The 12,361-nt window shown below is 39.2% G+C and overlaps 1 protein-coding gene across 1 annotated transcript; it reads right to left on the bottom strand.

Moving 5' to 3' along the window:
* Positions 1-3,090: 3,090 nt before the first annotated feature.
* Positions 3,091-10,835, bottom strand: scdb (stearoyl-CoA desaturase b). Its single transcript, XM_078273604.1, has 6 exons — positions 10,496-10,835; positions 9,163-9,418; positions 8,197-8,327; positions 7,520-7,725; positions 6,223-6,455; positions 3,091-4,865 (listed from the first exon to the last, which is right to left on the bottom strand). Exons 2-6 carry the CDS (start codon positions 9,395-9,397, stop codon positions 4,666-4,668), a joined length of 1,005 nt encoding a protein of 334 aa, XP_078129730.1. The 5' UTR covers positions 9,398-9,418; positions 10,496-10,835; the 3' UTR covers positions 3,091-4,665.
* Between the last annotated feature and the right edge of the window lie 1,526 nt (positions 10,836-12,361).

Raw genomic sequence — 12,361 nt, forward strand, 5'->3', positions numbered from 1 at the left:
TTAACCATTTGATTTTGATCATTTTATCTGCGCATTACGGTCACAGAATTGGATGTCACGACATTTCGTCATTATTTAGGACACCTGCAAATAAGAAAATGCCAAACCTATTGTCTAGTTTTCTGTTTCATACAATGTGTGATTTGAAGAAGTCGCTGATACACTTGTCTTAGGTCATGATAAGGAATCAATCGTCACGTTAATAGTTATCTTGTGTTTCGTTAAAGAGTGTTATCGTATTCACTTCATTGAGACTTGGCCTATTGTTATTTTCACGTTTTCCTGCAATTTCAATCATGACTTTCATTTATTAAGATGGCAAAGATAAATTCTCCGTGTGTTGATCCCCCCCAACAAAGGTGGATTGAAGAGTGACGGCCTAGCCATTGATCACATATGGGACATTTGCATCACTAATCCAGACGGTCCCTACTGCACTGCATGGAGGGTTATTCCCCAATAACCTCGTCTGACCCTTAGGACCCTTTCCTTAGGCACATGCAGCCCTTTAGCAATCTTCTTTAGTGCAAATTAGGATTAGAGAAAAAGTGATTTGGAGGGGAAGGGGGAGACTTCTGAGGGATGTTTTTGGATTAAGATTTAAAGAGGAATGACAAGTTAAATGAGACAACAGCAGGATCCATTCTGTTGTTTTAGCATTTTTAATACAATATAATTCATTTACATAATGCATCACCAAAAGCACACAGTTAGGCCTATAGTATCGCAACAAGTCATAAGAGCAAGGTGTCAGCAAATTTCCATAATTCTCTATAAATGTGAAAAATAGCGGCACTTCTATCTTTTGCACAATCGCCTGAGCATATTGAAATGTGAGTCTAATTGGAGATAATGGGGATTAAAAACCTCAGATAGCCTATTTCATTTTCATTTTTCGTTTATTATACAGGGAACATTTAAAAGTAACATTAAGTTACAATATAAACGGGCCTGACTCAGTTTTAAAACTGGTTTGCAGCAGGTTCCTGTTCTGCAGAAACATAAAACATTGAACATAGTTACAGCACAGGAGGACAGAAACATTTGTACAGGACATCAGCATGGGCTAGACAGATGCAAACACATAAAACAACAATACAAACAGTGCAAACAAGACTTGGACAATACATGAACAATCAACGTGTGCAAGTGTAACTGTTGAAAAGGAACTGTTTGTATGCCTTTTTGAAATATGTGATGGATGGTAGTGTTCTGATGTGATGAGGAATGTCATTCCAAATTTTGGTGTATGTATGAAAAAAGGATTTCTGACCATAGTTGTTTTTCTATGGGGGGACTGGAATGAACACCTGTGAAACTGACCTAGTAATGCGTACTGGTCTCATATCGTTTGTCGGGAGAAGTGCACCAAGTGTTGGTGAAGTGCTATTTTGAATCTGAAAATAAAATGCAATAGCGTGGCTGTTTATGTAGTTCAGATAAGTCAGAGCGTTTGAGCGTGTGAGTGCAACGCAATGGTGAGACCACTTTGGGAGATTACTGTGGATCTTGAAAGCACGATTGTATAGTCGTGCTATTGGTTCAGTAATTTCCTTTGTGGTAAGAAACCAGATTGGAGGACAGTAGGACATTGTTGAAAAAACAATTGCATGTAGGTAGGTTTCAGAAACAGAAAAGGAAAGATATGATTAATCTTGTTATACACATTAAGTTTCTGATTTAACTTTCTTTTTGATTTAAACATCTGCGTGCATTAGGCCAACATCATTTTCTGAATCATTTCATGTCTACTAAATTGTGACATCAGATGCCCTGAAAAGCACACCAGCATTATATTAGTTAACAAGTCCTGCAGACTTAACAAGTCCTTGCAGACATGTTGCACATGTCTGCAAGAACCGAGCTGTAAGTGCCTGACTGTCCACAGTGAGGTGACTGAGCTCTGACTGGCAGTGGGACTAAACAGCGAGGTGTTACATGCCGTGAAGAGGATGGCCTGACAATCAGCAGCCAATGGAGAGAGGGCTGATGTCACTGTTCGGGCAATAGAGATCAGCAGTGGTGGGACCACTTTCAGTACATTTGGACTGGTGGCTACACACAACTGCAGGATTATCTGCCAAAAACCACCAACTACAACAAGCAAATCGCACTGCTTTTACACAAAGCAGATGGGGGTGTTTGAGGTTTCTTTGACTTGCCATAAAGATATTCACCAGCAGAGGGAGCACGTTCACAGATCCTTCAAATTGTTAAAATATGTTGTTGATAGGAAATAATTTTTTTTCCTCACCCTCCTGAGATAATCAGGCTGTTTCAGTCTGCATGAGTGGACGCATAAAGATGCTAATCATTCAGCATTGTCTGTATCTACAGAAGTATGTCCTCTAGGAATGTTCAAACAAATATCTGCAGCTATTTAAAATATGTATGGTGGTGTCATAAGAGCAGAGACCTTACAACAATGTTAGATGCGTATGAGACAAGTGAGCCACGCATGAACAGCGGAGGTAGATGCCCATCAGTATAGGCATGTAGACAGGAGACAAGGATATCAATTAACATGTCCAAAAACAGGAGCCGCAAGACGAAGATAAAATCAGTCAGAGATGCTTAACCCTTGTTGAACCAACTCATGAGATCAGTATAGAAAAGTACATTGTGTAGACAGACACAACTGTCAAAAAAGATCTAAAGGTTTGGGGAAAACACAAAATACCAGAAGTCACTATATACTGCACTATGGGAATGTATGTAAAATAATAATACACCATTGAAAACAGCTTTTACATGATGAATTTACATACAAGCGCATGTGCTTTCAGGACATTTCACATATGAAATATATTTTCCTTTTGAAAATATTTTATTTCAGAGTGCAGTTTGTCAACATAGGTTTCATTTATTATAACCTCTTATTTTCCATTTAATAACTAAGCACCACGGTTCTTTTCATTTTTGACAGTGACTTATGTTTTATTCATTATGGCACACATTGCAAAGCACTTTGTGGCTTTAAATAGTTCTTTAAAGTATAGTTAATGTATTAACTTTAATAGTTTATCATCATTCAGTAGTGGTTGTTGTTATGTAGTATCCATAAGTCACTGATAAAGAATGTAACAGAAATGGTATGACCATATTTTTTATTCAGTATATGATTAAGGAGTCTTACAGAATTCCAACAAAAACAGCATGACATATTTTAATAAGTAGAAAATTTGGTTTAATTACGGTACATACAATGGGAAAAAACATTCTTTTAAAAAGATGTGCCAATTTTTTAAGGCATTTAAACTTCGAGAAGTTAACACTGTAAAAAAGTGTTGCTCTGTAAAAGAGAATGTGTGACAAATATAACAACATTATAATTATGGATATAACAAGTTTGGATCTTGTTTTAGAGCAAAAATTTATTTGGTTACAGAAAAGTTAAATCATAGTAACCCATTATATATTTTTTTTAGGATTTGTTGAAGTGGTCCCTCGTTTTCACTATAAATAAAAAGGGATTTTAACTTTTGAAGTGTTCCCTTAAAAACAAACAGACACAGAACAACTGTGACAGAAAATGTAAGCCCCAATTTATTTCCATTGCTTGCACTTTAAATTTTTTTAATCAGGTGTGCAACCCTCATAAGGCATTTGGGCAATAGTCCTGACACGTTTCAATAATATCACACAGCACATAAGGAAAATGCACCTCCTACTCATGACTCATTGGCCTAATCTGAGAGAGGGGGAGACATTATCTCTGAATGTATTTCAAATTAATACAAAATAATCGAAAATAATCATCTCTTTTCAGATAGAGTGAGAAGTCTGGTTCTATGTTTCAGTCTGAAGCGGCTTCAATACTCAAGGTATAGACTGAGTTACACCAAAGAGCTAAATCCTTATTTAGAACCCCTCTTTTATACAGTTGGAGACAGTGGGTTTGAAAGTATAACACATCTGAACTGTATTATTCACCCAGAATTACTCTGGTATGGTAAATGGGGACAGCTCAATAGAGTGTTGACTGTCTTTGTGTTGGCCTTGAACACAGCAGCTAATGGTTTAGTAAGACTACTATCTTACCAAATATAAAGAAAACCGTAGCTTAAAATTGACAAACAATAATCAAGATTAAACTCTACTCCCTGTGGAAAGAGACAAAGCACTACCGACAGAAGTTAGAGCGAAAGCCCTCTATATTGCCTGTAGAAAAACCTCACTGTTAGGGGTTTCAATAAAGCTTCCAGAGTGCCAAAAACTATTAATAAATAGCACATTAACAAATAAGAAATACAGTAAATTAATCCGTAATTACTGTTTTTACAGACCGCTTAAATAGACTTGTTTAGTTTTCCTACTGCTTCCAAATGAGTTAAATCCCAATTAGCCTTTTTTTATTCTCTTTCTGCCCATTATATATATATATATATATATATATATATATTATGATGAAAAAGCTGTGCTTGCACATGTAGCCAAGTCGCGGGCTGTGGCTAATAGTCGGTGAGGACACTTCAAAACTTAAGAGACCCACACAATTTATGGAAAGGTTGACAACTCTTTAAAGTCAATATTAGTCTCAGGAGGAGGTTTAACTTATAAATCAGACGAATATTCAGAACCACTGAAATGCTGCTATATCTGTTGCTACACTCTGTCTTGGTTTGACACGTCGGTGTCTGTTGCAGAGTTTGTAGCTAGTGTGACTTAGCCACTTTTGTAGCTGTTGTCACCCGTTCGCTGAATGCGAGCGGTGATAACTTCCTTCGACACCCTCTTGGGGTCCTTGGCCAAACCCAGGAAGCACATGGTGTCTATAAAGAGAGTGGTGAGATTGAGCTTGATGCCAAACTCACTCGTGGCGTAGTCAAAGGGGAATGTGTGATGGTAGTTGTGAAAGCCTTCCCCTGAAAACCAAAAAGAAAGACTTAAGTGTTTTGCTGAATGTCAACAAGTTCATCACTTGAATGAAGAGATGCATGCAACAAAATCACATGGGAAAGTTCCACTCATTTGAACACATCACAGGATTGTGGCACAGTGACAAACAGATATCGGCAGCATGTGACTGACAATGTGATTCGATGCTAAGTGGAGAGTGAATTAGGGAGTTATATATATATATATATATATATATATATCTTAGAGGCCAACTATCTATAATGTAATTTACAAGCTACCAAGTACCAAGCTATCAGATGAGCTAAATTAGTTACACACTGGTTGCCATGGTAACCGCACAGGTGTGCCCACAGCCATAGGAGATATGACTCCTCTCATGGGGCATTGCAGTAGAAAACATCTAATCAACAAGCTTAAAATGATGTAGCCCACACAGGCAATAATGCTAGTAACGTTACAGGGTGAACTTTTCACAACTTGTTGGATAAATTTAGAATGTATCTGTCAGTCACACCTCTGGTACCCAGTAGTAAACAAGAGACTCCTTTGTGTTGACCATCAGAAAACTTTCAAATGTGAACTCAAGTGGAAAATGCTGTACTACTTCATGTACTATGAATGTGTTTACTACAGCTGCTTAGCAACAAGTGAAAAAAGAAAAAAAAAAAAAAAAGGTGGGAACGGACTTTTGAACATAATTGTTTCCAATAATTTTTTTTTCAATTTGCTCTCACAGTTCCTAGCGAGTTAGGTGCATACAACAGCAAAAGCAATCTTGCTTTAAACTTGGTAGATAAATAAAATGTTGCTGCAATGCTACCGCACTACTTTCAATTACATGGGAATACAGTTGAAAGCAAAGAAAGCCTGCGAGAATAATGCATTCTTGTGCAGTCACTAGTTATCTTGCGATTTTATGTTGTTTTGCAGATAACAATGCTCAGTGCTGTTTGCACCCCGTGGTGTCAGCCACCACAGATAAAGTCTTCCTGACTCGTGGGAAACAATACTGGAAATAACACATAGTGTTCAACTCTAAAGAATGACTAAATACACAGCTCAAAACCAGACCTTCTCTAAAGTTCAAAGCTAAATCTGGCACAGCCGGGACAAAATAAACATCAGCCACTGGATTAGCTCACTGTCCTTCTACAGATGCCAGACTGAATCAGTATTCAGAGAGCCCCCACCGGGGTTGACTTGACAAGACAAGCTTTCAACAAGTGATAAAAAGATCATTCAAATATCCCTCAGGCAGATAAAGACACTAAATTACACTAAATGCTTAGGCAGTCACAATACAGTATAAGTACATTACTGTAGGACAAATAATAGTGAATAATGTACATGCGGTTTCCTTACCTATGGCACTGAAAGCAACCAGTGGGTTTTCCCTCGGGTTTATGGTCTTGTCATAAGGCCTGTTGCCCCAAATATGCGCCGCACTGTTGACCAGCCAGGTGGCATTGAGCATCACAGCGTATCTCAGGAGGCCAGGGACAAAGTATGCCACGGTCAAGGATTCACCCCAGAAGTACCAGGGTACCAACGTGGGCATGAGGAAGCAGAGGAGGATCACAGAGAGCTTGTAGTACCTGAAATTAAAAAACAAATTGTATCTCACACAGATCCATTCTCATTTGGCCATAATTCAATCTGAGGCTAAATGAAATAAAACTGATTTTGAAATATTGTAAATGGTATTTTTAGATTAAACTGACATTTAATCAATTTTCAAAACAAAAAAAACAAAAAACACTCTAAATCTAACACATGAGATGTAATATTGCTTTCCCCGCCCATATAAAAAATAAAAGGCCACAGATCTAATCATACATTGTTAAGAGGGCAATTATAAAATAAAAATAAATTATTAACCCCCTTTGCCTGATAGCAGAAGTGAAAATCTGGGACTGTGTCCAGAAGAGTAGATATGTTGACACATCTGTGATTTGATCCCTGGTCCAAAAAGCATCTTATATCAGTAGATCATGGATATGAAGTGTTATAATAGTCTGTACAACCCAGACTACAACACACTGTACAGCTTGGGCCAAAGGGAAATTCCTTCTAATAACAACACTAAACGCTAGACACTAAATAAACCCTGCAATATCTATACTGCATTAGCAATATATTCAGTGGCAACATTCAGCACTAATGCAGGAAGTAGTGTTATATTCATGTATCCTTTTGGGTAGCAAAAGTGTGAAGGACAAGGAGATGGATGGGCATTAGCAGTGTGCTAAATTGAACAATGACTATGATCTTTTTCCTAGTGGTTTAATTTCCATTAATTCAGCCACAAATTAGTTGCAAAAGGGGTAAGGGCTATCCACATGAAAAGTGCTTGCTGTTCTGCAGTTTGTATCAGCGTTTTGTCTGATACATTAAATAGTAGTACTGTATATAGTATTCAAGTCTCATAAAATCATAATCCAGGCAGCATTTCGTTTTCCTCAAATAATCATATTTTGCTAATGAAAAATAGCTGCACAGGAGAAAAGATTAAACAAAAATTAAGTTTTGACTACATTTGGACTCTCATTATGGCCGACTAGCATCGGTTTAGTCTGCATCTTTGAGCTCCTTTCAGAGACACTTTTGACAAGAACAGCAGCAGTAAACCCCAAAACAAATCTGGGTAATGTTTGCTCACCGTCTCTGAAACATAACCACTTTATCTGCCGTCAGGTCTGACAGCTCCAGTTTTTTGCCCTTTTCAACAACATCGGGATGTTTGCGAACCATCAGCCAACCAACGTGGGCGAAGAAGAACCCCCGAGTGGCATTGTGGGGGTCTGCGTCTGTCTCGGAGTACTTGTGGTGGACACGGTGGTCCCTCGCCCACTCATATATGTCATTCTGTTCATAAAGAGACAGGCAGAGATAGAGATGATTACATGAGGGACAGATACATATACATGGGAGTTTCAGATCGTCAGATTAAGGTCAGAGATAATAGTGGTAACAACAAAACAATAAATGCATATCACTCAGATTGCGCAATATTACTGAAATCATCATACGCACTTATTTGAAAAGCATACTATTGCCATTTATTATTGCTAGTAAATGCTGTAACAAGTACATTTGATGAATATTAAGCATTAAGAAAGCTTTAAGATCCCTCCGGGCAAGTTTAATGATAAATTAAATACTAAAACTAAAAAAAATACTGAAGCTCAAACTTTAGTCAAGGGACAATAATCAAAACATGTTGAGTGGAGGGCAACCTAAAAATGAAGTAGCAACTGCCAAAGCCCATATGTTTGGGCTGCTTCCCCTCTTGTGATTACTAAAGGTGCATCTTGTGTACATTTGTTCCTATTTTACCTGAAAGGCCATGGAGTTGGCGAACGCCAGGAAGACTCGCAGGGGAAAGGAGGCCTTATAGGATCTGTGGCTCCATAATCTGTGTGCACCAGCAGTCACACCGAGAGCACTGATAAGGTACAACAATGCAGCTGGAAGAAAGAGAGGTGGAAAGGACAGATATCTTACAAACAAAACTGACGAAACTGTCACCACTACACTGAGATTTTATACACATGAGATCAGAGTCACTGGGACAGCATGTTCTTTCCATTACACCCTGACCGATTTATTCAGAGAAAAGTTATCTATGTGGGGAGATGGGCAGTGTGAGCATGCAGGTCTGCCCTCACACTGTTGTTCTAAAACTGCTGAATGTGTTTCTATGTGAGGCCTAGACAAGACTACCCAGGATTTGAGACCCGGGGGCTTCTGACTGGCAAAGAGCATTCTGTTGTGGTGCCACACAGCTCACAATGGGATGTCTATGGGAATGGTGATTGTGCTTTGTCTTCCACGGTGAAATAATATGCAGCTCAGCATTGCAAAGAGAGGGGAAAATTATGCAGTGCCAGAGTGGAAACAAAGTTGAGACTGTTCAAGAATTCAAGTCATGCCTCAATAGTTTACATACAGGGCATAAACTGATTTAGCTAACAAAGTATCTAGTAAAACTGAAATTAAAATACTTCCAATTTGGGACATGCAACACATTCCAACAAGCCCAAATAGTTTACAATCAGCCACAGGTTTGAGCTCTTAAAAAAAGGGGCACAAAATAGATTTGGATGGATGTGTACAATCAAAATTGCAAGGCCAGTGACACATTCTCCATTATTCCCATAGGCATGACCCCTCAGGCTGTATGTATTGTAGTTAGCAATGATCACACAACATCAGCACATTCTGTTCTCTGACTGTGGCCTACAGGGAGAGGAAGAAAAAATGCTGCACAGCTAAGCCTGCTGCAATATAGTAAATACTTACTAAATGCAAGAGTTGGAACCGATGCGGAGGGCACGAGAGTCAGTCCATAAAGCGCACCCAAATGTAGGAGGGACATCAATATGATATTTCTCCACACCAGCATCCTCGGTGGTTTTGGACCCTCTTTCATTTTATAGGTGTCGTCAAAAACATCCTCCACTGTCGATGTTTCTGCCATAGCAACTCCGTTCTGTTGCTTGTCAGCGTGATGATTCCTGGTTTCCGTCTCGGTCATTTTGCTGAAAGGGTCCCGGTTCTGTAAAAGCAGTGCGCAGCAGGATAAAAAAAGAGGGATGTTGCTTAGTTAAATGCGCACGGCGGGATGCAGAAACAGAGAAAAAAAAGTACGGCGGCTGGCTGTGTACATGCAGCAGTCTGCGGAAACTCTCCAGCAGCGCCGAGATCGAAAAGTGGCTGAAAGCGTGCCACTCTTGTGGCATAATCTGAGTAGTATTTCATTGTTGGTTTATGGTATGCCGCTGCCGCTCTACTGTTTCTGATAAACGGTATGTAACGTTAGCTCAGGTTCCACTGTCAGAAGTTAAATCCCTTCTCACCGCCATACAGATTCGTGTTGGCATATCCCAGTTATGGTTTTTATGATATGCGCCGCAGCTATGTGTGACTTACGGCTCGTCACCATACTGTTAATATTAATAATATACAGTCTATGCTCGTCACTCATGTTTCACTATATACCACTTTTCACCGATTGTGTGCCCCTCTTATGAGTGTTATGACTCATTATACCGATTCTTAGTGATATGCCATTTTGACTATGCCGCTGCTTTTTAATCTGCGTAGGTCTACGGCATGTCGCACTTCTTCTACTGCCACACACCACTAACGTTAGCGGTTTATGAAACTTCTTAACATGGAAAACGGTAATGTACCGGAAGATGCCACTGTCAACTACAGGTAGAAAAACCTGTAGCCATGTTAATGCTTAATACCATAATACTACACTCGAAGATAACCACTTCCTGTAGTAGGCACGGTGGCACTGATGAGCTAGCTAGTTGAACATCAAACTTTTCTCGTGGATAAGCTGGCAGGGCTAACGTTAGCCGCATGTGGGCGTATTGAACAAATATACCAATGAACGTGATGTCTTGTCATTTTTTAAGTTTAATTAACAAATTAATTTAAGCTCTTAGGTGAATTTAAGACGTGGTATATACACTAGTGTCACAGCAGTAATATGCTACGCAGGCAGAAGTTAAAGCAGCGTCAGAGTCGTAAATTATGAACAGCATCGACATCATTAGTCAAAAGGGTTACTAACGTTACCTAACAAAAATGCCCATTCCAATACATTGTATTGCCTACTCACCGTGTGCTCTCCAGTCGCTTTTCACTATAGAGGAAGATGCCAAAGCTTCAGGGAATCCGGGTACACGTGAGATGCTGGTAAAGATGAAGATTAATACGCGTTAGTTAACACTGGTGGTGCGTTGTTTCCCGGTTTCTGAAGTCCTCTTATTGCATCTGAGGTCGTTTTAAAGCAATTGGTCGATGAGGAAATTGGTGCCACAGGCTCTGAATATCCTATTGGCTGTTTGCTTAACTAATAATAACCACCCTCTGTTTTGTTCCACCATCCAACAGTCTTATCATATATGCAATCCAAAGCCCATTTCCCAACCGTTCAAATCAACCTCATCGATCTTAATATGACTCTTTAATCTGATGAAACGTTGCAAGAGGTTGTAAACACAGATCAGCACATCATGATGTCATACAGCAATGACAGTCTTCATCAAGGAATTTGCATTCATATGACTGTACCCTTTAGCCCAATTGGCATGTTACTCTTTTCCAAACAAGTACAGACACTGTGCAGTGCAAATGCAATTTTGTTGTTTTGCAAGCTTCAGTTAATTTCAAAACAAGTCTAGTCTAACTTGTAAACTGTGGCTAAAATGTCCCTTTAGTGATTTCTTTCCAGTAGAATACAGTAAAAAAAAAGAAATGCCTCAAATGTTGACATCAACACGTTGACGTCAAAGATAGTTGGTGTGAAACTTTGCAGCTAGGGTGTGATTATTATATGTAACAGACTTTTTACTTGATTTTCTCAAGCACATTCTTTTGGTCAATCAACCACATACATGTATTGTGAACTAAATGTTTTTTTCCAAAAGTCTTTTCGAATGTTGGTTAAGTTAGCCAGAACAAAAGCAGAGAGCAGTAAAATATGTGAATAATAATCACATAAACATATATACCCTTGCACCCTGGCAGTGTTGTGGAAGAAAAAAAAAGGTTATTTCCCAGTCTTTCATCATCATCCCATTACTTTACTCAAGAGATAAAAGAACATCCTATCTAAAAGGTGGCCTTGCCTTGTATTATCTCACATAAACGGCGGTAACCTCTCAGGAACAAAACTTGATCCACTCATACTGTACTCTCATGTTATCGACCTTTAGTGAACTGGAATGAATGGGATGTCTCCTGGAAGAAGGACCCCGAATAAGTTGTAATGGCACCATCTGCTGCACAAATATAGCAACAAGGCCGCCTTGCATGACCTCTCATAAACGGCGGTAACCTCTCAGGAACAAAACTTGATCCACTCATACTGTACTCTCATGTTATCGACCTTTAGTGAACTGGAATGAATGGGATGTCTCCTGGAAGGATGACCCCAAATAAGTTGTAATGGCACCATCTGCTGCACAAATATAGCAACTGCAGGGCAGACAGAGAGAGGCACAGCGACAGGAGGTGGACACAATAATATGAACATCTAACAAGATATAATGAAATCAAATGTGATAGAGCTGCAGCAAATGATAATTTTGTGAAGCCTATAATAGATAACCGTGGTGCAATAGACACATTGGCCCAATCCCAATGTGAGCCCTGAGGACTAAGGACTAAAGACTCACAGACTTAATTGATCTCAGATATCTGGGCTCAGATAGGTATAAGTGGGACAGCGCTTCACGAGATCACGTTACCTTGGTGATGTTTAATAACAAAGATATTGCTGACACTTGCCGGTTTGGGAATTTTCATTTTAAGTTTGTTGCTTTTCACACGGCCAAGGCACAGGAGACGGCTGCCTGATTCAAAAAAAATGTCAAACTCTTGTTTTAGAAGCTGGACAACAGGTTGGCGTGTTCCGTGGCCGTGTGTTGTGCTGTTGTTTACCTTTGTAATTTCCTGATTTCCCTTTGGTCTCCGCGGTAAA

This window comes from Sander vitreus, chromosome 17 (assembly GCF_031162955.1).
Source record: "Sander vitreus isolate 19-12246 chromosome 17, sanVit1, whole genome shotgun sequence".
NCBI lineage: Eukaryota > Metazoa > Chordata > Actinopteri > Perciformes > Percidae > Sander > Sander vitreus.

Coding starts and splice junctions, on each gene's coding strand:
- scdb (XM_078273604.1), bottom strand. CDS start 9,397: ATGACCGAGACGGAAACCAGGAATCATCACGCTGACAAGCAACAGAAC. Junction 8,328..9,162: donor GGTTCCAACTCTTGCATTTA/GTAAGTATTTAC, acceptor TCTTTCTTCCAG/CTGCATTGTTGTACCTTATC. Junction 7,726..8,196: donor CCAACTCCATGGCCTTTCAG/GTAAAATAGGAA, acceptor CTTTATGAACAG/AATGACATATATGAGTGGGC.